The sequence below is a fragment of the Martes martes genome (assembly GCF_963455335.1).
Source record: "Martes martes genome assembly, chromosome: 5".
Lineage (NCBI taxonomy): Eukaryota > Metazoa > Chordata > Mammalia > Carnivora > Mustelidae > Martes > Martes martes.
Window position 1 is genome coordinate 47,922,823 of NC_137892.1, and position 25,657 is coordinate 47,948,479.

General features: G+C 44.7%; 1 protein-coding gene across 2 annotated transcripts; it reads left to right on the plus strand.

Moving 5' to 3' along the window:
• Nucleotides 1–3,210: 3,210 nt before the first annotated feature.
• On the plus strand, nucleotides 3,211–11,892 carry GLRX (glutaredoxin). Of its 2 annotated transcripts, none has more exons than XM_080804977.1 (3): nucleotides 3,211–3,481; nucleotides 8,781–8,900; nucleotides 10,470–11,892. In XM_080804977.1, the coding sequence occupies exons 1-2, from the start codon at nucleotides 3,275–3,277 to the stop codon at nucleotides 8,892–8,894; spliced, it is 321 nt and encodes a 106-aa protein (XP_080661103.1). In that variant the 5' UTR covers nucleotides 3,211–3,274; the 3' UTR covers nucleotides 8,895–8,900; nucleotides 10,470–11,892. The 2 variants fall into 2 exon arrangements, with proteins under 2 accessions (XP_080661103.1, XP_080661104.1); XM_080804978.1 differs by having other exon boundaries at nucleotides 3,212–3,481; nucleotides 10,475–11,892.
• Nucleotides 11,893–25,657: the final 13,765 nt, after the last annotated feature.

Here is a 25,657-nt window from a genome sequence, read left to right on the forward strand (position 1 = left end):
GCAGAGAGAGAGGAGGAAGCAGGCTCCCCTCTGAGCAGGGAGCCTGATGCAGGGTTCGATCCCAGGACCCTGAGATCATGACCTGAGCCAAAGGCAGAGGCTTTAACCCACTGAACCACCCAGGCGCCCCTGTTTTTGTTTTTTTTTAATCCCTGCTGCTGAACCAATTTTTCATCTTCATCTGGCCATCCATTCCTCCCATTCTGCTCTTTCATGATCTTCTCCTGGAGCCCAGGCCTGGCCGTTTCAGCCATGCGTACATATGGAAGAGAGGAGATTGGCTTCAGTTTTGGTCACACTGAGGCTAACACTTCTTAGGAGCCCCCCGGGGGGATCTTCTCAGTAGGGAAAAGCTGTCCACTCCCGAGGCTTGGGAGAGAAGACTAGACAAGAAAAATAAACGTGATACTCCTCGGCAAACAGGTGCTAACTGGAGCTACGTGGGCAGATGAACTCTTTCAAGGAGGGTGTGTGCACAATGACAAAAGGATCAAGCCGCAGGACATACAACATGTGTGGGCAAATTTTGAGAAAGAAATCTGAGACAGAATATCCAGAGATACAGGAAGAACTAAAAAAAAAAAAAAAAAAAAACAAGCTGCAAATGACCTTTTGAAGAAGAAAGCTTCAAGAGGGGACGGTGACCTACGTGGTCAAGTCCTACAAAAGGGCAAGTCAGGAAAAAGCCTGAAGCACGTTTATGTGTGGCCAAATTTCCCCAGCCCTCATCAGCCTGTGGGTCCTCCTGGGGTCACACGAATAGTACCAGCCACCATTTCACACACATCACTGGCTCGGTGCCAATGCAACCGTCTGTAGAGCAGGACCTCCACTCCCTAAAGAGAAGTCCTTGCTTCCCGGTATTTCTCCGAGTGCCTGGAAGAGCAGTGTCCGGGCCCAAGAAGAGGGCCCGTGTGCTTCTCCACACACAGCAGCATCTGATATCCACCACACTTGGGGACCGGGCCTCCCCACAGCTCCCCTGAGATGCCCCCGAGATTAAAAGGTTCCGTCTCTTGAACTGCCAAAGCGACGCACCTTCATGATTCGGAGGCAGCAGAGTATTCTCAGCTCTGACCTCTTCCCTGAGCTGAAGCCACAGCATTTTCTGAGAGATGAAAAGGACACCCCCCTGTTTGTCATCTGTTTGTGCTCCATGCCTCACAGAGTCCTTCAGGAAAATGCCTTCTCCAGGTGTGTGCCCATCCGTCCTAAGGCCTCAGACACCAGTCCGTGGGGCTGAGCTGTGGAGCGGACCACTGAGTCTCCCCCCTATCCCAGGCTCTGCCCTAGGTATCCAGACTCCCAGGGGACCCTGTGTGCCGAGATCTTTTGGGAAGTTCACTCCACCAGTTTACCAAAAACTCCACACCCACACTTGTGCATTAGTCTCTCAGGACACCTGGCCACACAATGACTTAGCAAAAGCGTTTGGGCAGAAGAGCTGATAAGGAGGTCAGATTGCAATGCGGTGAGGAAAGAGTGGGAGGTGGACGGAACAGCTTGACACTTGACAGACACTTGGTCGTGGGGAAAGAGCGTGGGCAGGGGAGCAGGGTCGAAGGAGATGAAAGGTGGTGGTGGTTTTCCACCACGAGGGACCTGAACAGAATTGCAACTGGCAAAAAAGAGCCCCAGAGAGGGGCAAGCGAACCCCAGACAGTAGGAAGACAAAGGCTCTTAGGAAATAGCCAAGTGCAAGTTCTGCCAATGAACTGCAGGCCCAGGAAACAGAAGGTGGCACCCCACTCCCCCAGGTTGCTGAAGAGACTCGGGGCCCCAGGGAGGAGCCTGGCCACAGGAGCAGCGGCTAAAGGAAGGAAGTGGGCAGAAATGGTGAGGGAATCTGCTCTGTGCTTGGGCAGGAGGGACGGGACATAACGCTATGGGCTGGGCAGTCCCCAGCCCTGAGTGGGACAAGCTGCCCAGGCCCCCAGCCCCTAAGCACATTCTCTTTGCTGACAGAGATCTCAGTAGCTCCCTTTCTGTGACTCAAAACCTGGGCTTCTCATTTTGCCATTTAATTTTAGTAATAGTTAGAGCTGCTTCTGGGAGTCCATGTTCTTCCCTCTGTGGATCATACGATGCTGGGGATTCCGCTGACATGACAATCCAAGGAAGGGTCCCTCGCTGGCCCTAGCCTTACCCCTCCTGAAAGAGTTTCAGTGTAAAACTTCTTGCAGAAAAGAAGGACTCACTTTTAAAAGTGGTGTTTCTTGGATTGATTGATTTAACTGACTGCATACAGGGGGGTCAGAACTGAACCTAGAACAGAAGACTGCTCCCCCCACCAGAGACTGTGGGCCATGCAGGGGAGAACATCACAGTTTCTGGTGCCACAGACCTGCTTGAGGTGAATGCAGTAGCCAAGTTATTACACCACTTCATTCCCAAACACAGAAAACAAAGGGGCACAACTGGAGGGTTAAACAGAGAAAAAGACCCTCCTTGAACGTGCAGTTTGAAATCGGGGTGTGTATTGGAATCTGCTTTCATGGAAAACTGGTGTTCAGAGGTCCCCAATTCAAATGCTTATGGCCCTAAAGCGGCAGGTGTCGGGAACAGCCCGTGGCCTGTAGCAAATGGGAGCCACTCCCACCGCCCCTAGGAGAGGGTGCTGCCACAAGTCAGTGTGACCCGGCTTTTCAGAGAGAGGTTGCAAGACCAGATCCTTCTGTGAAATCTCCAGATTTTTAAGGGTTGGGAACTAATTCCATTAAAGCAATCACAACCACAAACACCCATCCACCGAGACAAGCCAAATGCCCTGGGAGCCACGTCAAGATGGAGGCAAAGTCCCAATTTCAGTTTCACTTCCTCTAAGGGGATTTCCATGTTTCATGAGTGATTCAGTTTCCATGTGTCTGCCAGTGGGTCTGAGAGGGAAACCAAAGACTGGACCCCTAAGAAGTCACTGCTGGCTCAGCCCTCTCCCCGGGGCTGGTCTGCACACTGGATGCTTCCCCAAAGGGTACTTTGACTACACTCTCTGCCAGAGGGCGGGTGCTCCTGGAAAAGCTGAGGACAACGCTGACACCCTGGACATAGCTATTGATGAACAACAAGTATGCCGTCCTTGGCATCTCCCACTGGTGAATCATACCAGGCTGAAATGACATTGGAGCTGTCTCTTTAAAACCCCAGCACGCGCCGGGGCAAACTCCTCCTCCAGGGAGGTTCCTTTAAATGCGAGCCAGCTGGCCCGGCCACCGCTTTACACCCGAGCTGTACCGGCAATTGAGGACTCCTCCCCAGGAGGCAGCCGCCTGTCAGCATGGCTCAAGAGTTCGTGAAAAGAAAAATCCAGCCCGGGAAGGTGGTCGTGTTCATCAAGCCCACCTGCCCGTACTGCAGAAGGACCCAGGAGCTCCTCAGCGAGCTGCCCTTCAAACAAGGGCTTTTGGAATTTGTCGATATCACAGCCACCAGTGACACGAGCGAGATTCAAGACTATTTGGAAATGCTCACAGGAGCCAGAACGGTGAGTTCTCAAAGGCTGGGCAAAGGGTTCTCAGATTCCCTTTTCTTGTGGGGGCTGTGCAGGGGATCCGCCTGTGCCTTTCTCTAGGACACCGCTAGGGCTCCCTCACTCAAGGCGCCGCCGGAGGGCTCTGCAGGGTGGGGGAGGGTGACAAAGAGAAGACGCTGCCGCTCAGGGGCCCGGGCAGCTGGGCTGCAGCCAGAGGTCCTCGCAGACCTTGTGCCGTGCGTCGGGTCCGCGGGCCCAGCAGCTGTCCCGGAGTGGGTGAGCTATCTGGAGTCTTTGTTTCAAGCACTGCCGTGAAATGACAGTTTGCAGCTTGCAGGGCTGGGGTTGGAAGGTGGGCTACAGGGGCCCCGGGTGACCTGTGCGTTTCTGTTACTGAACGCAGGAATCCTATGCACTCTTTCTTCTGGGTTTACCTGGCCCAGCAGGATTTGCTGTCCTTCAATCTTTTCTCTAAGCTTGCTTTAAACATATAACCCAATTAGCTCATTCTTCCCTATCTTATCTAACTCCACCCACTGGAAGAATCTAAAGGCTCTTGATTTGCCTCTTCTTCTCTGAGATGCTTCCAGGCCTGTGCTAGTAGGGAGTCCAGGGGCCAGAGTTCCAGCCTGGCTCTCACAAGGGCTTGCAGTGTGATCCTGTCAAACACCACCTGGGTGATCCTCAAGGAGCTCCCCCTATGCAGGACCAGATGAGAGCAAGAGAGCAAGGGACCACCAAGTCCCCTTCACTCTCAATAGACCGTGAGCCCCTCTAAGAACTGCTTTTCTCTACCTAAAAAGGCTTCCTCTGCCTCAGCACCCTCGGCTTCTGGAGGGATGACCAGCCAGCTTGCCTGAGTCCTCTGGCGCTGGGTGGGCTAGGGGCTGGCCCCCCAGCTCACCCCAGCCCGCCTCAGGATGCACGTTCTTGGACACAGCATTTGCAGAAGCGCATATCCTGCTTCGGTCTGAGTTGGACTCGAGGTTTCTGTCTGGGTTCTGAGCATAAGGCACTGGAGGCTGTTTGTCCTTGCCTCTCCAGTCAGAGACCAGTATTTTGGCACAGGGGGAGGCTAAACCTGTTACCCTATTGCTTCCAGGGCCCCAGCTGTGAGCTGAGGACTCCTGTGTCTGAGGGGTCCTGCAGCAGAGAACACAGTGGTCAGAGACTCCTGCTGTCCACATCCTGAGAGCCAGAGGGCAGGGCAGACGCTGCCAAGGACCCCGCTGGGACGGGTGGACCCCTCTCAGCCAGCGGCTACCAAAGCTTGCTGCACATTGGCACCATGGGGAGTTTTTAAGGAAATCTGGTTGCTCAAGTCGTTCTCCGTATCAGTTAAATCAGAGGTGGGAGCTGGCATTACTAGTTTTAAAGATCCCCAGATCAAAGGGTACAATCTCAGAGTCATAAAATGGGGAAATTCTAAGGATCTAGTGGACAGCAAGATGACTGTAGTTAATAATACTGCTTTGTATGCTTGAAGTTGGCTCTGGAAGAGATCTTAAGCGTCCTTGCCGCACAGAGACAAAAGTTAACTATGTAAGGTGATGGACCTGTTAATTAACTTGATTGTGGTGATCATTTAAAAATGTGTGCGTATATCAAATCATAGTATTGTAGATCTTACATATATACAAATTTATTTGTCAATTATACCTTAACAAGGCTGGAAAAAAATAGTTCCTTTCCTACCAAAAGAAAAAAAAAAGATCCCCAAGTAATTCCAACACGGAATAAATTTTGAGAGCTCCTTGTCAGCCTGGTAATATCTCTTCTTTAGAGGGGGGGAACCTCTTCATGCATTCATTTGGCACTTTTTTTTCCCTCTCTCTCCACAAAGCAAAAAATTTGTCTTCTAGTCTTTTAAGTTTGTTTTTGAATTCTTAAAAAGACCTTTCACAGGTTCTTGAGCCTGAATGCACTCCTTCAAGGGGAAGAACAGATCCTTTTATGGGGTCGGCTTCAGGTTCCCTCCCAAGGAAGGGTTTACATCTGAAGAAACGAGAGACTTGGAAGTTGTTGCTCTTACTTCCCTGTAATGACCTATGGTGATGGGCACATAGTAGGAGCCCAACGGGACCTGACTGATTCCAGAAACTTGTGTTTTCAGTCAGGCTGTGTACTTGAAGAAATTGTTTGCGTTTTGCCATGGCCAAATCTCCTAGATCAGTACCTTCATTTATTCTCTCTCTCCTGCTCTTCCTTTATGTAGTTCCAAGTTTCTGACCCATATCATTTTCCTTCTCTCTAAAGAACTCCTTTGAACATCTCCTGCAAGGCAGCTCTGTTGGCAACAAATTTCCTCAAATTTTGCTTGTGTGTGACAGTAATTTCTCCTTCACCTGTGAAGGATAATTTTGTTGGGTGCAGCGATTTTTTTAAGCACCTACGACCTATCAGAGCACTTTCCCGGACATTGGAAAATCGCCAGGAACCAAACAAAAACTCTTGCCTTTGAGGAATTTACATTCTAGTAAACACAAAAAGTAAAACAGTTTGTTGGAAGGTGGTCAGTGATAAGTGCTAACGAGAAAAAACTAGGTAGGAAAGGGAGGTGGACAGCTGGCAGCAAGAGGGCCAGTTTCAAACAAAGCCATCGGCACCTCACTGATTTTAGATCTCTAATGATGGTGAGAGAGCAATGAAGGCAGAAATTTAGCAGTACAGTGTTCCAGGCAGTGGAAGGAGTGAGTGCAGAGGTCCTGTGGTAGAAGTGTGCCTGGCAGGGAGGCTTGCGCTCGGCTGGAGCATCATAAATCAGCAGGAAAGTAGGAGGAGATGAGGTTGAAGAGGTAATGGTGAGGGCTGGGAAGGTTTCTCAAGCTGTTACAAGGACGTGTGAAGTGGCTTTTGAAGTGTAGTGTGATTCCAGCGAAGAGTCTGGAGCAGAGGGGTAACCTAAACAGACTTTGAAAAGGGCCATCCATGGCTGTGGGGAAAAGTGAGTGCGGGAAGGCCAGCCTGAGGGCTGAAGCTGGGAGACACCTGGAGGCTACAGCAGTGACTCAGATGAAAATTGATGGTAGCCTGTACCAGGGGCATAGCCAGGGAGGGGGTGAAGAGTTTGGGAAGTAGCTGAGTCCTTGGCTCCGAGCGAGCACCCTGGAGTATAGGAGAAGCTGCCTAGCTGGGGCCGGGGCTGGAGAAAGGTATGCCATGCCCGTCCAGGCCCCAGGATCAGAAAGCTTGTTTTTATGATGGCAAGTCTCTTCCTGCTCCTTGACCGTAAGAGACTCTCAGGTTCCTGGAAGGGGTGCTGGGGCCAGGAGGGGAGGACACAGAGCACGTGCTCCCCACAACTCCCCACATGGCCCTGTGCAGCCGAAGGTTCTAGGAACTGCCCTGCTGGAAGCAGTTTTGTGGTTGCCTAGCCTGGAGGGTGGGCGGGAGGGCAGGGGGCCTCTCAGCTCTCAGGCAAACCAGCCTCTTTGCCAGGTGGGGTCTAAGAAGAGGACTCCTTCCTCTTCAAAGGCACCCTCTCCAACTAATTCAAACCCTCTCAGCCCACACCCCGGCCGAAGGTGACCATCGCTCAGTTCTTTTAGAAAATACAGACGTTCAAGAGTGAACACATCTCCTCCTTATTTAAAGCTCAGAAGATTTGGGGGCACCTGGGCTCTTGGTTTCAGCTCAGGTCAAGATCTCAGGGTCATGGGATCCAGCCCTGCTCGGGCTCTGGGCTAGGCAAGGAGCCTGCTCGAGATTCTTTCCCCCTGTCTCTACCCCCCCCCGCCCCTCCCCCGACACACGTGTTTGCTCTCTGTCAAATAAATACACAAATAAAGCTCAGATGATTTCTACTTCACTAGGCAATGCCTTTAACAGAAGGAGCTTTGCAGCATAATTATATTGAAATTACACCGGGATTCTGTTCTGGTTACAGCTACCCTGACCACAGCCGGGTGTTCCTGGGGTGATAAAAGTCAAAAGACCCCCAGTAATTTGGAGGAGTGGGAGCTTTGTTTCCAAAATAATGGAAGGACCCAAGGGAAAACTTAGATGTCTGACCTCCTCTTTCCACAGCTATCCCTCCAGCTGATACAAATGATGTTGCCTTGACGGCAATCCCCATTTACAGGGTCCCCATGCAGCCATGGGGCAAGTAGGGCAGGCAGCACTGTGTGTGACTGAAGAGGACACGTGTGCCTTTTCTCTCTGATGTGCAGTTTTCCGTGCTCTTTCCCAGTCTCCAGACACAGGAGATAGCCACGGAAATGTGGTGCAGATTCACTTACTATCTGGACTTCATTTTTAAAGCTCATTCCCACCAAAACACCTTCTTAATAAAAACACTGTAAGAACTTCCTGAAGTAATTCAGCCCTCTTTCTCAACTCCCTTGTGCTTGAAAAGATTCACTTGAATTGTGATGCCTTCTGAGGAAAATCCAACGCTTTGAAAATATTTTTTACCGCCTCCTATCTTTCATGTCTCCTGCCCCTTGTGGTAGGTTGTTAGGGTTCAGGAAGAGGTCCTGCTTGCTTCTCACAGTCAGGTGACCCGTACTGTTTGTTTCTTCAGGGCCAATCAGCCTTTCCTTACAAGTTGGCCTGGAAGTTGTCTGGGCCACAGGGAGAAGACTTCCTCCTCCCCCCAGGACTCTAAAAACACTTGGGAAGCTAGCAGCAGGGAGGGAGCCCAAGTGTGACTGGAGAGGATCTCAGTCAGCAGGGGTAATGACTCTGTCAGCCTGGCTTGCCTTGGGGGACCAAACCAAACCCTTACTCCCATGAGCGATAGCCCTTGGACAAACGATGATGGGGGAGAGACGGAAAAAAAGGAGAGTCACATGCCACCCCCGCTTCCCCAGCAGAGGACAGAGCTCACAGCAGAGAGAGATGAATCTACTGTGAATCAACAATGGGGGACCAAACACAGAACACAAATCCTTTTCCAGCTGTGTTTAGAAACCAACTGCCCTCTGGTTGTCCTGGCTCAGCCTCAGGGCTCAGGTGTGGTCCCAGCTGCAGAGAAACCAGAATTCAACCAGGGTGGTCTAGCCGGGGCCAACCAAAATTCTTTCCCTGAAATGTGTATCTTGAGAATGAAATTTTTAAGTTATTTTGACAAGTCAGACAATCTCACGCACCACATTCTCCATAGGAAATACATCTTGGCTTACCAACATTCTTTAAGGAATAATTTTATGCTTGTAACTAAGTTCTGACCTGAAAGAACATACATGAGGGTGTTGGAAAGTGACGGTAAAAGCTTTGGATCATGGGAAACTTTTAAAGGAAGGAAAAAATGTCATTCTTCCCGACCCAGTAATGAAGGTCCTCACCTATCTTAGCTTGTTTGCTTTTCCAGGTACCTCGCGTCTTTATTGGTAAAGATTGTATAGGCGGATGCAGTGATCTGATGGAAATGCATCAGAGCGGGGAACTGTTGAGGCGGCTCAATCAGATCGGAGCTCTGCAGTAATTCTAGGTGAGTGAAAAGTGGGACGCTGGCCAGGACACTGGGAGATGGTGGCATTCTACTGGATTTTATTCTACTCCAGAGAGGCAGTTCAGCTAGAGAAAGAGTGTTGTGGGGTGATTTAAAGAACTGTGAGGTCACTAAGGAGTTTCCTATTTTACAAAGAGGTTGTGTGGATAGGAGGAAATCCTTTCACTTGACCTTCATTTAGCACATCTTTATTGAGCACTTACTATGTGCAGACAGTGTATGAGGCACCGGGAATAGGGAGAGGAACAAAAAGATGACGTGGAACCACCATTTCAGAGAGGGAAACCGACCAAAACCAAGTAAGGGAATAATTTCTGAAACAAATTAATAGAATAATGTGATAGGACGAGGCAGGGGGTGGGGAGCCAATTTAGAGCTAATATGGTGAAGGAAGGCCTTTCTCAGCTGGTGGAGCAGAGACCTGGTTGGCAAGAAGGAGACAGCCATGTAAAGATAAAGCCAAAGAGCTTTTTGGGCAGAAGAAGTAGCAAGTACAAAGGCCCGGAGCTGACAAGTCTGGAACATTCAAGGAAAGGAAAGCGAGCAAGGAGATTGAGTGAAGTGTGCAGCGAGAAAGGAAAGTGGCAAGAAATGTGGGCGGGGGCCCAGGCACAGAGGCCGTGGTAAGCCATTTGGATTACTCTCCGTGCAATGTTGAAATCGAAGTAATTTTTGCATTACCTGTGTTCACATTGCAAATCGATTCAATCTGATTGGGTTCCCAAATGTCAAAACAAAGTTTTCTGCAATTATCACCCAAAAGAGATCCTTGGCTGAATGGAAAGCCATAGGGGGTGATGAATTCTTCAAAAATGAATCATTTTGGGGTCTGATGAGCTCTTCTTTCTCCTCTCTTGTTACTGTTACTTGTTACTCTCCTCTTATTACTGCTAGTTAGCTGCTAAGTAGGCTGGTTCCCCTGACTCACAGGCAGAGAGACTCAGTGGTTTTTTGTTTTGTTTTGTTTTTAAAGGAGACTTTGACTAATATATGGTTCTTAGACCAAAATATTCTCTGAAGGATATTTATTGTCCACTAATTAATAACTTACCCTTGAGTAATGTCTGTATATAATTTGTGGTGGTTACTCAACATAGTAGTAGAAGTTAAAAAAGAGTTTCTGAAAAAGTATAATTGAATACCTTGAAATGAAGTAGTCAATACCATAAAACTCCTAATCACAATTCCACAGCACCCTCTCAGCAAGTGAACACTAAGTCTGTTTGTGGCCTCACACAGCCTGTCAAAGCACTCAAACCCCACTTAACTGTGATGACAAATGTTTTCTATTCCAGAACACTTTTGAGCAATTTAGGCTTAGATTAAAAATGGAAGAAAACAAATGACCTTGCTGGGAAGTCAGGAAAGACCATTTCCCCAGCTACCCCGTGTTAGCGGCCCCCTGCTCGCACTGTCTTTCAGCATTCTACGATCTCAGTATTTTGCTGCCAACTGTTTCTGAATGAGTCCATGTTCTGGTAATGGGAAAAATAAGGGAATTTACCTTTTCACAAAAATCCCCTTCTTTGTATTTTGTTTTTCTGGCAGAGCAGATCCCAGGATGCTATCCCCGAGAGCTGGATGACACTTCAGATGATAAGCACACTTCCTAGTGTGGTGGATCATGTGGTGGATGGAGCCGGAGCTAAAAGCCACAGCAACTCTTTATTTAAAACTCTGAACTATGTTAACAAAAAAAAGGTGGGGGGGAGGGGATTTGGCAAAAAAGAGCTGCTTCTTCTTTTGACTCAGTATTAAAAGTGGACCAACTTGCCCCAACCCACAAGTCTGAGAAGGTTGGTGGATATCTTGGGTTTCTTCTTAATTGGCCCTTTGGGTTCCAAAAGACCCTGACTGCTAAGTGGATTAGGATTCACTCAATGACCCAAAAGGTCTTCTTTCTCTCTGGCACACGTCTCTTCCTAACTGCTCTGCATATGCTAGGACACCTCTACCTCTAAGCCAGTGTTTCTCGACCAAGTTTATCCCAGGCCCCCTAGGATGAATCTGTAATTGATTTTTGGCTACTGCCTGAAAGGTACTTCATTAAGATTGACTTATAGAATTTGCATTACAAAAACAGTACATCTTTTGAATGTGCTTTTTCAAGATATGGGGGTCTCCCCAGTCATGACCCCCATCCCACCCCATCCTATCTTGAGAATCACTGCTCTGAATCAGTGTTTTTAACCTTGGCAAGTCACAGATTCTCCTAGGGAATGTTCAACAATGCCTTGAAGGGTCTTGAGAACCTAATTTGAGAAACACCACATGAAAATGGGTGCCAGAGAGATCACAGCTGCTGCAGTCATGGGCACCTCTGTTATGTAGGATGGCGTCCAGGTAATCCAGCATAACTGTCTATTGTTTAGATTCTGAACAGAAGTAAAATACAACATTGAAAATGTTACCACAGGGGCACCTGGGTGGCTCAGGGAGTTAAGCCTCTGCCTTCGGCTCAGGGCATGATCTCAGGGTCCTGGGATTGAGCCCCACATCAGGCTCTCTGCTCAGCGGAGAGCCTGCTTCCTCCTCTCTCTCTGCCTGCCTCTCTGCCTACTTGTGATCTCTCTCTGTCAAATAAATAAATAAAATCTTTAAAAAAAAATAAAAAGAAAATGTTACCACAGAAAACTTACAAACCCCTCCCCTAAGAATAGGTCTGTGAAAGTGGCCATATTTGAGAAACAATGTCCTAAATGATTTTCTCTCTCTCCTTTTTACATCCACTCTGTGAAAACTTGAGTTCCTTATTGTGAAGTTTGTTCTAGAATTGCAATTTTAGGTTAATTTTCTTCTGCAGTCTCTAGTGTGAATGGTTAATTGACAGAGATTTTTGTCTAATTCTTTTCTATGTTCTCACTATCTTGAGGAATGGTATTAATGTGAACTACACCATATTAAAACTTTATTTGTCTTTGTCCCCTACCATTATAAATAAAGGTACATGCTATTGTCCTTTACTGAGTACAAATGGTTGGTATGATTTTAAATTTCATACTGAAATGACAAATAATTGGGATATGTCAACACAGCACTGAATAATATTTAGAATCCTGTAATAGTTTCATTTCACATTCTATTTTTCCATTTCTTACCTAATACCCTTCAACCAGATGGCTGTGGACGATCGTGCAGGTTACAAACTGCACAACACTGTGAATGCCCCCCTGGGGGTTGTACAGTGTGCAACCTGCATAGTATCTAATCCCCTCCAGACCATTTGCCCATGCTTGCTTTCACACTTCATCCTCAGACACCCTTTTTTCACCTTCACTTTCAAACTTCTCATTCGAGGCCTAACTTACAGATTATCTATCTCCCCTGTACCTACCCTCTCCTCTCACTGCCTTTGTACAAAAAAAAAAAAAAAAAGCCACTGCTCTCTCTGCTGTATCCAAAAGTATCTGCATACAGGGACTTCAAAACTCTCATAAGGTTGAACTGCAGTTAATCCTCTGTACTGGTCTCTTGCCAGATTCAGAAATACTCAAAGGCAAGAGTCTCGACTTAAATGTCATAGTATGCCCAGTTTCAAGCACAGATCTTTTTTTATCAAAGCAACACATGCATGAGATTTAAAATGCCAAACAATACTGAAAGTTCTTCCTTTTCCACCCATCTACAAACCCTGTTTTGACCACACATTTATCAGTTTCATTTAAGCCTCTTAAGAAATATAAGATAAGGCACGTGGGTGGCTCAGTGGGTTAAGCCTCAGCCTTCCACTCGGGTCATGATCTCAGGGTCCTGTGATCGAGTTCTGAATTGAGCTCCCTGCTCAGCAAGAGGCCTGCTTCTCTCTCCCTTTTCCCCCTGTTCTCACTCCCTCTGCACTCTCAAATGAATAAATACTCTTAAAAAAAAAAAAGAAATGTAAGATATATTTGACCTATATAAGAGAGTGTAGAATGCATAGTTCTGTAAATGACCAGCCATATACCTGCCTCCTAGGTTAAGAAATGAAACCGCTCTGTAACAGAGTCTTCTAAGGTCCTGATAAAGCACCAGAGAGGCCCATGTGTCTCTTCCCAACATGCCCCCTCCTTCCCTCCACAGAGGTAGCCACGAGCTCATTTTTAGGATAATCATTCTTATGCTTCTCTAGAGTTTTATGCCCTAAATATCCCCAAGCAACACATTTTAGTTTTGAAAAGCAGTAACAAACACCACCCCAGCTGTGTAAGGCAAGGGCAACAGTATGACAATCAGCTCAATGGCCCCAGGAGAAGATAAGCCAAACAGAGGCTCTGAGTCTTCAACTGGCTTCTGTTTCCCTCCGAGTTTACTAGAGGGGTGGCCCCATGAGTCCTTGGGAACCCCAGGTACCCCCTGGTTGGGAAAGCTAGTGCGGGAACAAGTACAGGGCATCCCCCAGAAACAGAGTCCATGGACGTGGGCTGCTCTGCATTTTCCCCTTCACGGCGCCCCTCCGGCCATCAGCAGCAGGTCAAAGCACGCCACCTGTGTGGGAATGTGGCACGCCTGTACCCTCTCAGCTAGCGAAATGTGTGCGGTGAAGAATGGAAACGTCACCAGCACACAGCAAGCCAAGTACAGATAAGGATCTGCTTTGGGTTCATTTGGGCACTCTCTGTTCAAGTTAGGAAAAAAAAAAAAAAAAGGATACAAACTTGAGAGCCTTCAACGGCTCTAGTCTGGGCTGGCTGCCCTCTATGTCTGGGCACGGCTCTCTAACTGGGATCCCTCTTCACTGCCATTCTGCGTACTTTGTTTCTCTCCTGGGCTGGATCTCCTGTTTTCCTCTCTCCATATATATCTGTTACAGCTAAACTGCTTTAACAAAGACATATACTCTCTATCCTGACAGTCAAGAGGCAGGCGGGAGGCTTTGTCCCACAAGGTCAGAGCCAACCCGAAGGTTGTGTGTGCCACTGCCGCTCACATCTCATTGGCCAGAACTCGGTCTACGGCCCCAGTCGCCGCAGCGGAGGCTGGGTCATGGTGTGCCCACTGGGAAACCCCTTGCCCAGCGAAAACTCCGAGAGGCCTATACCAAAAGAAAGACGGAAAGTTGGCAGATTGTGTCTTTCTCTTATAGTCTTCTTTTTTATTCTGGAAGACCCTATATCCTCCAAGGTTTTTAAGAAAGCTTAGAAGGTAAATTTTTTGAAACCTTGCTTGTCTAAAAATGTTTGTATCCTACCCTCCTATTTGACTGATAGTTCATCTAACTATAGCTTCTAGTTGGAAATCATTTTCCTCCAGAAGTTTGGAGACAACGGCTCATGGTTACCAGTGCTGCTGCTAGGTCTGAAGCCATGCTCATTTTTGGTCTTTTGTAGATGACCTGTTTGGTTTTCTTTTTGCTTTATACTCTGGAAGTCTATAAAAATCTTCCCTTTAAGTCCCAAGTTCTGAAATATCATGGTGCCATGCTTGGGTAAGGGTCTATTTATTTTCATACATTTTGGGGACTACATGGAGGTTTGGGGTGTCCATGGCTAGTTTTATTGGATTATTTGATAGATAATTTCCTCCCTCCATTTTCTCTGTGTTCTTTCTCCAACTCCTAGTAGTCAAATATTGGCTTTTCTGGAATTGTCCTTTAATTCTTGTTTGATTTTCTCTCTCTCTCTTTTTTTTTTTTCTCCCTGAGGGGTTTACTCATCTTTATCTTCTTATTTTTCTAGTGAGTTTTTAATTTCTGATATCAGGTTCTTAATTGCCAACAGTTCTCCAGTATTATTTGTAACTTTTTTTTTATAGGATTGTTTTTGTTTCATGAATGCAATATCTTATCTCTCTGAGGTTATTGTGATTTTTTAAAACTTTTTTTACTGAATTTTTTCCAACTGTAATTTATTTATTTATTTTTATAATTAAAAAAAATTTTTATAAACATACAATGTATTATTAGCCCCAGGGGTACAGGTCTGTGAATAGCCAGGTTTATACACTTCATAGCACTCACCATAGCACATACCTTTCCCAATGTCCATAACCCCACCACCCTCTCCCTTCCCCCCTCCCCCCAGCAACCCTCAGTTTGTTTTGTGAGATTAAAAGTCTCTTATGGTTTGTCTCCCTCCCGATCCCATCTTGTTTCATTTATTCTTTTCCTACTCTCCAAACCCCCCACATTGCATCTCAATTTCCTCATATCAGGGAGATCATATGATAGTTGTCTTTCTCCGATTGACTTATTTTGCTAAGCATAATACCCTCTAGTTCCAACCACGCATCGTTGCAAATGGCAAGATTTCATTTCTTTTGATGGCTGCATTCCATTGTGTATATATATATATATACCACATCTTTTTTATCCATTCATCTGTTGATGGACATCTAGGTTCTTTCCATAGTTTGGCTATTGTGGACATTGCTGCTATAAACATTTGGGTGCACGTGCCCCTTCGGATCACTACATTTGTATCTTTAGGGTAAATACCCACGAGTGCAATTTCTGGGCCATAGGGTAGCTCTATTTTCAACTTTTTGAGGAACCTCCATGCTGTTTTCCAGAGTGGTTGCACCAGCTTGCATCCAAATGTGATTTATTTCCCAGAGTTCTTTCTTGTTCTTAGTTGTTGTTGTTTTTTTCTCCTTGTTCTTGTATTATAAATGCAAACACTTTTTTTCCCCCTTACTCTCTCAAAGATACTAGCTATACTTGGGGCTTTTCTAAAAGCTGTCTTCTGATTCCTGCCTCATCTCTTTTCCCACTGCCTCATCTGTTTTCCCTCATCTCTTTCCCCCTATTTTCTATTTTCTATTTCTGCTTTATTCCTGCCCTGAACACTTGAGATCTGGCTGTCTGCACCTATTTAAGAATGAGGTACCCAAAACTGGTTAGAAGATCTGTGTCCCTGGATTGGGCTCATCCACTGGTGACCTTTCCCACAGTCCTTGTGCAAATGTCACCTTCTCAACAACGCCTCTGGTAGTACCCTGTTTAAAATATCACCTGACATTCCCTATCCCTCTTCCTTGTTTTCTTTTGCTTTATAGCATTACTCACCTAATACAGTGTGCAGTTTATTTTGTTCGCTGTCTTCCCTAAAATGTAAGCTCCTCAAGGCCAGGAATTTGTGTCTGTTTACTTACTGCTATCTCTGCAGCATCAAGAAGACTACTTGCACATAATACACATTTGATAAATATCTGTTAGGTGTTTGGATGGATGAATGATGAATGATCAGGTGAGGCTCACCCAACAGTTAGTTCTGGATGTTTTTCTTTTAAGCCATTGGGTTTCCCCAGTTTCACAGCTGAGGGGTTGGGTCTGGTCTCCGGGTTCTGGCAGCCAAGCAGGGGAAGGGGATTTGGCAGCCCCCCTGGGCCAGTGAGCAGTCTCTCCTGTGATTAATCTCCTGTTACCTGTCAGCTCCTTGCTGAGTAGTTCTGTATGATAAGCAGGGATAGAAAGGAATATCATCCAAAGGGCACTGAGAGGTTGGCACAAGGCGCTGGCAGAGAAAGCAACAGGAATGGGAGGAGGAGAGCCAAAGCTCTCCTCCTTCTGTTTACGTTAAAAAGAAAGTAAAGATTCAATCTTTACTTTCCCATTTTAATGGGAACGTGTCCCATTTTAATAACGGCCGTAGATCTGCTGCTTCCGGCCTGGCTCCTAGAATGGGACAACAAACAGCTGTCCTTCCAAGTTCAAGGCTGTCTAAAGACGGCCCGTAAGGGGAAATAACACCTAGGATGATAAATGGGTCTGTGTGGCCCAGATCACGCTATTTATATCCCCAGTGAACATTATTAGGCAATTATCTTAACATTTGGTTGTAAGGGAAAGCCACGCTCCCTAATTCACTGTACCATACCTGTTGTTAGCAGGTTCTGGGAAATTCGTTAAAGAACCGGCCTCCTGAAATGTGTTAAGTCAAATTTCTTTATTATATTAATAGCAATCTTTTCTTATTAAATACATTCAACATTTGGATGGGTAATATTTGCTCTTACTAATGAATGGAAGAGAATTCTAGCCTGGTCCATTTAAACACAGGTGATACTTAGACACAGGTCTATATTTACACACAGGTTTTTATTTGCTGTCCCCAGGTGACTTTTCTGGTGAGCTGTGCAAAGCTGAAGGGAGGAGGGGGAGGAGAGAGGACGGGGTCTTAGGAGAGGCAATGAAAGTGCGGAACTCTGTGTCACCTTCCTGGGGTTGTGCCCACCACAGCTGGGGTTTGGTTCTTTCTGGATCTTCCTGCCCAGTCAATGTTCTCCCCCACGGCCAGCAGGACTGGAGCCCCTGGGAGCCCACGGCCGAGCTTTCTCAGGAGAGAGCAAACCCACGGCCTTCTTGATTTTCTGTGTGCTTTGTGAAACTTGGCATACTTTATACATAGAATTACAAGTTGTTTTTAAGATGGGGATCCTCTACTGCCTTTCCTTATTATTCTTCCGAGTCATCCTGAGGATCAGGTATGAATGTTCTTTAATACAATCTTCCCTGACTGCTACCTAGAGGTCTCAAACAGAGACCAGAGGATCCGCTCTGGGGAAGAAGAGCCGACAGCTCCTGGGAAATCAGAGAATTGAACTGGAAGCTGTGGCCACGAGGAGAGCCGGGGGGCCGTCCCCTCGCATCTACGATGCAACTCCCATGTGCAGCGAGAGCTGACTCCAACTGCCTTGAACCAGCCAGTTGCTTGAAAGAAACCCAGTCAATGGGTGACTGCAGAGGGCCACAGAGCGCAAGGGAAGGAAAGGATGGCTTACGAGCTGTCTCCCAAAAGGGCAGAATGTGGGGACAGCCTGAGACAGACAAAATGCACAATGACCAGAAAGGAGCTGTGCTCTCTTCCCAATCCGGGAAACCCGAGGAAGGCAGCACCGCAGACAGGAAAAACATGGCTCTGGGCCACTTTTGAGGACAGCTTACCCCACCCCCCCCCAGCACCCAGGTATGGCCCAATGGCTGACAGACTGTCCCTAATATAACTAGAAAAATTCCCTTTGTCCAAATGAGGGATGGAGCCACAAATGCAAGGTGCCCCCTCAAACACAACCCGAGCTGGCAAGAGAAGAGAAATCTCCCTTTATAGGAATTTAAGGGGTGAGGGATATGTGTTCCCCACTAATGAGATCATCTTCAGTATCTTCCTTCCTCTGGTTATTCTTTGACTTCAGGATAGTGGGCCCTGTGAGCTTCAGAACCCGGGCCTGGTCTCAGAGCTATCAAGAGGGTCAGAGAATATACACAGATTATCTCATCTTCCACAGGTATACATAAAGTGCCTTTGCATGTATCTTTTACTGCATCTGTTTTTTTCTAATATTTCAATAAATGTGAACAATTGTTTTACCCAATAAGAAGTTTTTCTTGGTTCATTTTCTTGTATGGCAGCAGGAGTAGGGGATAAAATATAATTCATCTAAAGAACCATTATATGTACCTGTAATTATTCAAAATACTTAGTTTATTTAATTAATTTATATATATATTTTTTACATGGGACTTGAGCTCACAACCCTGAGCTCGAGATCTGAGCTGAGATCAAGTTGGACCTCGATAGGCTGAGCCACCCAGGCACCCCAATTCTTAATTTACTCTTACAAAAAGAGCATCCCAGCATATACGGTGGCTTTTGATCATTACAGTTTTCTCAGTCAGTGGTTAAAGCACAACCAGTACATGTGAAGAGGCTGTGGTCCGCCCCATCTTTTAATACTGAAAACATGGGGAGAGAGGTGGTCCACAAGTTTGGAAATATTAGAAACTGTTGCCCTGTAACAAAGAAATGGCTAACACCACTGGCCCTTTGTCTTTCTGCTTAGATAGATCAGAATCTAGAAAACAGCTGCCGTGTAAATGTAGTATCAGATAATGGTTAACTCATCCCAAAGCAAGTGTATAATGAATTTTCTTCCATGTTTCCCAGGTGTTTTTGAAGGGCTGCGGAATCTCTCCTTCAGCTGAAATAGAATATAAAAGTCTGCGTGGTTTTTTTTTTTTCCTAAAGATTTTATTTATTTGATAGAGAGAGAGATCACAAGTAGGCAGAGAGGCAGGCAGAGAGAGAGGGGGAAGCAGGCTCCCTGCTGAGCAGAGAACCTGATGCGGGGCTCAATCCCAGGACCCTGAGATCATGACCTGAGCTGAAGGCAGAGGCTTAACTCACTGAGCCACCCAGGTGCCCCAAAACTCTGCATGTTTTGGCAAAAGGAGCTTAGAGAGACCCAGCTGCTCCCACCAGGTGCCACACTTATCCTAAGTTTTGAACATTTTCCTCCATGGGATCCTTACAGCAGCTCTGTGAGCCAAATACTATCACTGCCATTTTCCATTCTGAAGATATTAAAAAAAACAAGACACAGAGAGGTTAAGTAAGTTGCCCAGAGTCTCTCAGCAGAGCCAGGATTTGAATCCAGCAGGCTTCCAGGAGCACATCAGGATACCATGCTGCCCTTCACTAGCCTTTCATTGTAAAGAAGACCTACCTGTGTTTTCTGGTCCAAAGGAAGCATTCAAGGGCCTTCTCGGGCCTCTGGGCACCGAGCCCCAGTCATAAGACACGATCTGACTCTTCTCCAGCATGGACTGTCTCTTAGCTCAGAGATTCCCAGAGTGGGTTCTAAGAACACTACCTCCATGCCACATTACTAAATGTTACATGACAAAAGCAGTTTGATGGTCAAATGAGTTTGGGAGAGGCTGGGCTACACAACATGCTGGCTGTGGGCCTTGAACTCTTTTTGAGAGTCTAACCATCTTATCTGATAGACTTTAAAAACTGATGCACTTGAGGACCTCCAGTGTCCAATTCAATATGTAAGAAGCTTGGAAGTTGACATTCCATCTCAGCAGCCCGTAAAATGCTGAATCCTCTGAGACATTAACAGTGTTCCTTAGATCCTGAAGAGGAACGAAGTCACAGGGTAAACCACTGCCCCCCAAATTGGAAAGACTGAGGCTGACACAGTGTGTCTCAAGTGACCAGAGCAGAGAGCTCCGTGAGAATTAGAGCTGGGGAGGGACATCTGGACCGTAGCTTCTGAATCACGGGAGGCTCAGTGTGGACTACATGGGGCCCCGTCATCAAGGGGCCGCCACACTTGGGCAAGGTTTACTTCCTGGAGTTCGAACAAAGGTCTTACAGTGAATATTGGAGAACAGTCCCCTCTTGCTTCCAGCAAGGGAAGGGGGGAAAACCAACTTTGAAATATATCACAACACTCTGTTTTTCTTAACCAGGTCTATTCTCAGGAGTGAACTCTAACTGGGGCCTAAACTGCTGGGCTTTTTTCAGAAATGAACTGACCTGGGGGAGGGGAAAGCCCAATTTTGACCCGTGTAGTCTTCCAGGAGGGAAAATGGAAATACTCGATTCTATTCTATTCTAGCCATCCTATCCTACTTGGTGTGTGTGTGTGTGTGTGTGTGTGTGTGTGTGTGTGTGAGAGAGAGAGAGACATGAAGCTTATAGTCCAGAAGTACAGGCTCACTAAAACCTGATACCCACTCAAAGGACTATGGAAGGCTTCCCTCCTTCCACACATCCCACCACCACATTACTAAAGTCTCATTTATCACAGTCACCCAGGACATCGTGAAAAAAGGCATAAAAAAATTGGAACAGAGGGAGAGAGAGAGAAAGCATCAAAACCAGATACAGATAGGGCAGGGATGTGGGGGTTATCAGACTGGAAATGTAAAACAACTATGATTCATAGGCCAAGGGTTTTAGTGGACAGAGTAGACAGTACGCAGGAACAAAGGGGCAATTTATGCAGAGGGTTGGAAATTCCAAGAAGGAACTAAAAAGAAATGCCAGAGATCAAAAATACCATAACAAAAATAAAGAATGCCTTTGATGGGTTCATTAGTAGACTGACATGTGCTATGGTCTAAATGCACCCCATTTCAGATTCACAGGTAGGAATTCTTCTTTTTTTATGTTGTTTTATTTATTTTCTTTTAAGATTTTGTTTATTGATTTGACAGAGAGAGATCACAAGTAGGCAGAGAGGCAAGCAGAGAGAGGAGGAAGCAGGCTCCCTGCTAAGCAGAGAGCCCGATGAGGGGCTCGATCCCAGGACCCTGAGATTAAGGCAGAGGCTTTAATCCACTAAACTACCCAGGTGCCCCTCACAGGTAGGAATTCTTATGCCCAATGTGAAGGTGTGAGAAAGTTGGTCTTTTCAGAAGTGATTAGGTCATTAGAATGAAGCCCTCCTGAATGGGATTAGTACTCTTATAAAAGACCCCCCAGATCTCACTAACCCCTTCCATCTTGTAAGGATACAGTGAGAAGCCACCAGGTACCAGGAGGAAAGCCCTCATCTGACAACGCTAGCATCTTGATCTCGGACTTTCTAGATTCCAGAACTGTGAGATATAAATTTCTGTTGTTTATAAAAAAAAAACCCAGTCTATGGTAATTTGTGAAGCAGCCCAAATGGATTAAGACTGAGGAAAGAATCTTTGAGCCTCAGGGTATCTCAATGGAAACTTCCAAAACTGAAAAGCAAAGAAAAAAAGATAGGGGGAAAAAATACAGAGCAGGATATCCCAAAACTATGGAACAACTACAAAGGATAGTACATATGTCCAATGGGAATACCAGAAAGAGAAGAAAAAGGAAAGGAACAAAAGAAGTATTTGAGACAATAATGACTAAGAATTTCCCCAAATTAATATCAGCTACCAAACCATAGATCCAGGAAGCTCAGAGAACACCAAGCAGGAAAAATGCCAAACAAACAAACAAAAACCCCTATATCTAGGTATATCATTTTCAAACTACAGAAAATATAAGAGAAAGAGTAAATCCTGAAAGAAAACAGAGGAAAAACCATCTTACCTATAGAGGAACAAACATAAAAATTATATCTGACTTCTCTTCATAAACCATGCAAGCAAGAAGAGAGTAGACTAAAGTGTTTAAAATGTTGAGAGGAAAAAGCCCACCAAACTAGAATTCTCTACCCTGTAAAATTACCCTGCAAAAGTGAAGGAGAAATAGAGATTTCCCTAGACTCAGAAAAATTGAAGGAATTTGTTGCCAGTATTCATAATTGAGCTAAGAGATAGCAGTTTATTCAAAATAATAATAGCAACAATGTATTTATTACATATGCTTAGGTATATATATGGACATATGTAAGCTTATATATAAGTGAAATGAATAATAGCAATGATATAAGGGACGGGAGGGAGAAATTAAGATGAGTTTGTTAGTTACCTGTGAAGGAGTACTGTGTTATTTGAAAGTTGACCTGGATTAATTGCAAATGCATATTGCAAACTCTAAGGTGACCACGGAAAAGAGAAAGAAAAAAAGAACTGATATGTTATGAAAGGAGAAAAAACTGAATTTTATAAAATGCTCAATTAAAACTACAAAAAGCAGAAGAATGGAAGACAAAAATAGGAACAAAGGGCAAAAAATAAAAAGTAGTTAACAAATATGGTAGATATTAATCCAAGTGTATCAGTAATCACTGAATGTCAGTGGTCAAAGTGCACCAATTTAAACAGAGATTGTCAGAGTGGATCAAAAAACAAGGCATGTACTTTACTTTTTTTTTTTTTTTAAAGATTTATTTATTTATTTATTTGTCAGAGAGAGAGAGAGAGGAGCGAGAGTGAGCACAAGCAGACAGAGTGGCAGGCAGAGGGAGAAGCAGGCTCCCCGCCGAGCAAGGAGCCCAATGTGGGACTCGATCCCAGGACGCTGGGATCATGACCTGAGCCAAAAGCAGCCGCTCAACCAACTGAGCCACCCAGGTGTCCCAAGGCATGTACTTTAAAGAAAAATTTTTTTTAAGATTATTCATTTATTTGACAGACAGAGATCACAAGTAGGCAGAGAGGCAGGCAGAGAGAGAGGAGGAAGCAGGCTCCCTGCTGAGCAGAGAGCCCAACACATGGCTCGATCCCAGGACCCTGGGATCATGACCTGAGCCGAAGGCAGAGGCTTTAACCCACTGAGCCTCCCAGGCACCCCAAAGGCATGTACTTTAAATATAAAACACATGAATTAAAAGTAAGTGGACGGAGAAAGATACATCATGTTAACATTAATCAAAAGAAAACAGATAAAAGCTATATTAATTTTAGGCAGAGCAGACTTCAAAGACACAAAAGTTACCAGGGATAAAAAAGGGCATTACCGGGGCACCTGGGTGGCTCAGTGGGTTAAAGCCTCTGCCTTCGGCTCAGGTCATGATCCCAGAGTCCTGGGATTGAGCCCCACATCTGGCTCTCTGCCCAGCGGGGAACCTGCTTCCTCCTCCCTCTCTCTCTCTCTCTCTCTGCCTCTCTGCCTACTTGTGATCTCTGTCTATCAAATAAATAAATAAAATCTTTTAAAAAGGGGGGGCATTACCTAAATATAAAGGGGTCAATTCTCCATGAGGACACAACAGTCTTTAATGTGTATGTGCCCAACAATCATCTGTCAAAATACATGAGGTACAAACTGATAGTACAACAAAGAATAGATAAATCTGTTATAATTGGAGAACTCAATACCCCTCCATCAGACATGGACAGCTCCAGCTGGCAAAAAGTCAGTAAGGACAAAGGTGATCTCAACAACACCTTCAAGTAGATGGATATCATCAACATGTGTAGACTACATTCAAAAATATTCTTCTCGATGTTATGTGAAATATTAACCAAGAGAGATCATAAAACACACTGTAACAAATTTAAAAGAATAGAAATCATACAATAACTCCTTTCAGATCAAATGTAATTAAACTAGAAATTAATAACAGAAAGATAACTTAAAAAATCCCAAACTAACAGGGATTAAACAACACACTTCTAAATAACACATGGTTCAAAGAAGAAATCTCAAGAGTAGTTTAAATATATTTTTTTAAGATTTTATTTGTTCATTTGACAGAGAGAGAGAGATCACAAGTAGACAGAGAGGCAGGCAGAGAGAGAGGGAGAAGCAGGCCCCCTGCTGAGCAGAGAACCCGATGTGGGGTTTGATCCCAGGATCCTGAGACCATGACCTGAGCCGAAGGCAGAGGTATAACCCACTGAGCCACCCAGGTGCCCCTAAAATATTTTTGACATAAAAATGAAAAGAAAAAATGATAATCAAAATTTGCGGGATGCAGCAAAAACAGTGTTTAGAGGGAAATTCATAGCATTGAATGTATATATTAAAAAAGGAAAAAAATCTAAAATCAGTCATCTAAGCTACCTTGGGAAACTAAGAAAAGAACAAATTAAAGCCAAGTTGTGCAGAAGATAAGAAATAAACAAGAGCAGAAACCAATGTAATTGAAAACAGAAAATCAATATAGAAAACCAACAAAACCAAAAGCTCATTCTTTGTAAAGATCAGTAAAATCAATCTAACTAACCTACCTAAGAAAAAAAGAGAGAGGACACAAACTACTAATATTGGAAATGAAAGAGGGCACATTATTAAAGATCTCATGGGCATTTCAAGGATAATAAAGGAATACTATGAACAGCTCTAAGACTGTATCTTTGATAATGTAGATGAAATAGGCCAATTCCTTAAAAGATACAATCTGCCAAAAGTCACACAAGAAGAAATAGACAAAATGAATAGGCCTATATCTGTTACAGAAATTGAATCAATAATTAATAACCTTCAAAACAGAAAGCATCAGATCCAGATGGGTTCACTGGTGAATTCTACCAAACAAGTCTTTACAATCTCTTTTGGAGCATAGAAACAGAGGGAACATACTTCCTAATTTATTCTATGAGGCCAACATTACCCAATAACAACAAATACATCATAAGAAAACTACAGATCAATAACATTCATGAACACAAATGCAAAAGTGCTCAACAAATTATTAGCAAATCAAATCCAACAATGTACAAAAAGAATTACACACTTTGACCAAGTGGATTTATCTGCCTCAGGTATGCACAGCTGATTCAACATATTAAAAATCAATTAACATAATCAATCACATTTACAGGTTAACACAAGAGAAATCACATGATCCTATGAATAAATTCAGAAAAAGCATTTGACATAATCTAGCACCAATTCATGATAAAAACTCTCAGTAAACTAAGAATAGAGGGGAACTTCCTCAACTTGATTAAGAATATCCACAAAAAGCCCACAGCTAACATCATACTTAATGGTGACAAACTTGAAACGTCCCCAGTAAGATCGAGTACAAGGCAGGAACGTCCCCCTCTCACTACTCCTTTTCAACATCTTCCTGGAAATTCTAGCTAATTCAATGAGACAAAAAAAGGAATAGAAGGTATATAGATTGGGAAGAAAGAAATACAACTGTCTTTGTTTACAGATGGCACGTTCATCTATGCAGAAAATCTAAAAAACATACCAAAAAGCTCCTGAACCTGATAAGCAATTATAACAAAGTTGCTGGACACAAGAGTGATATATAAAAGCCAATCACTTTCCTATATACCAGCAATGAACAAAAGGAATTTGAAATTAAAAGCACAATACCATTTCTATTAGCACCCCCCAAAAGAAATACTTATGTATAAGTCTAACAAAACATGTAAAAATCTATATGAGGAAAACTACAAAAGTCGGATTAAAAACAAAATCCAAGAAGAACTAAATAAATGGAGGGATAGTCTATGTTCATGGATAGATAGAGTCAATACCGTCAAGATGTCAGTTCTTTCCAACTTGATATATAGCTTTAATACAATCCCAGTCAAAATCCCAGAGATTTTATTCTTAGGTATTGACAAATTCATTCTAAAATTTACATAGAGAGGCAAAAGATTCAGAAAAATGAATATAATATTGAAGAATGAATAT

Bases quoted from the DNA above. Each gene is read 5' to 3' on its own strand.
- GLRX (XM_080804977.1), top strand. From the start codon at position 3,275: ATGGCTCAAGAGTTCGTGAAAAGAAAAATCCAGCCCGGGAAGGTGGTC. The intron at 3,482-8,780 runs GTGAGTTCTCAA...TTGCTTTTCCAG, and splicing joins TGCTCACAGGAGCCAGAACG to GTACCTCGCGTCTTTATTGG.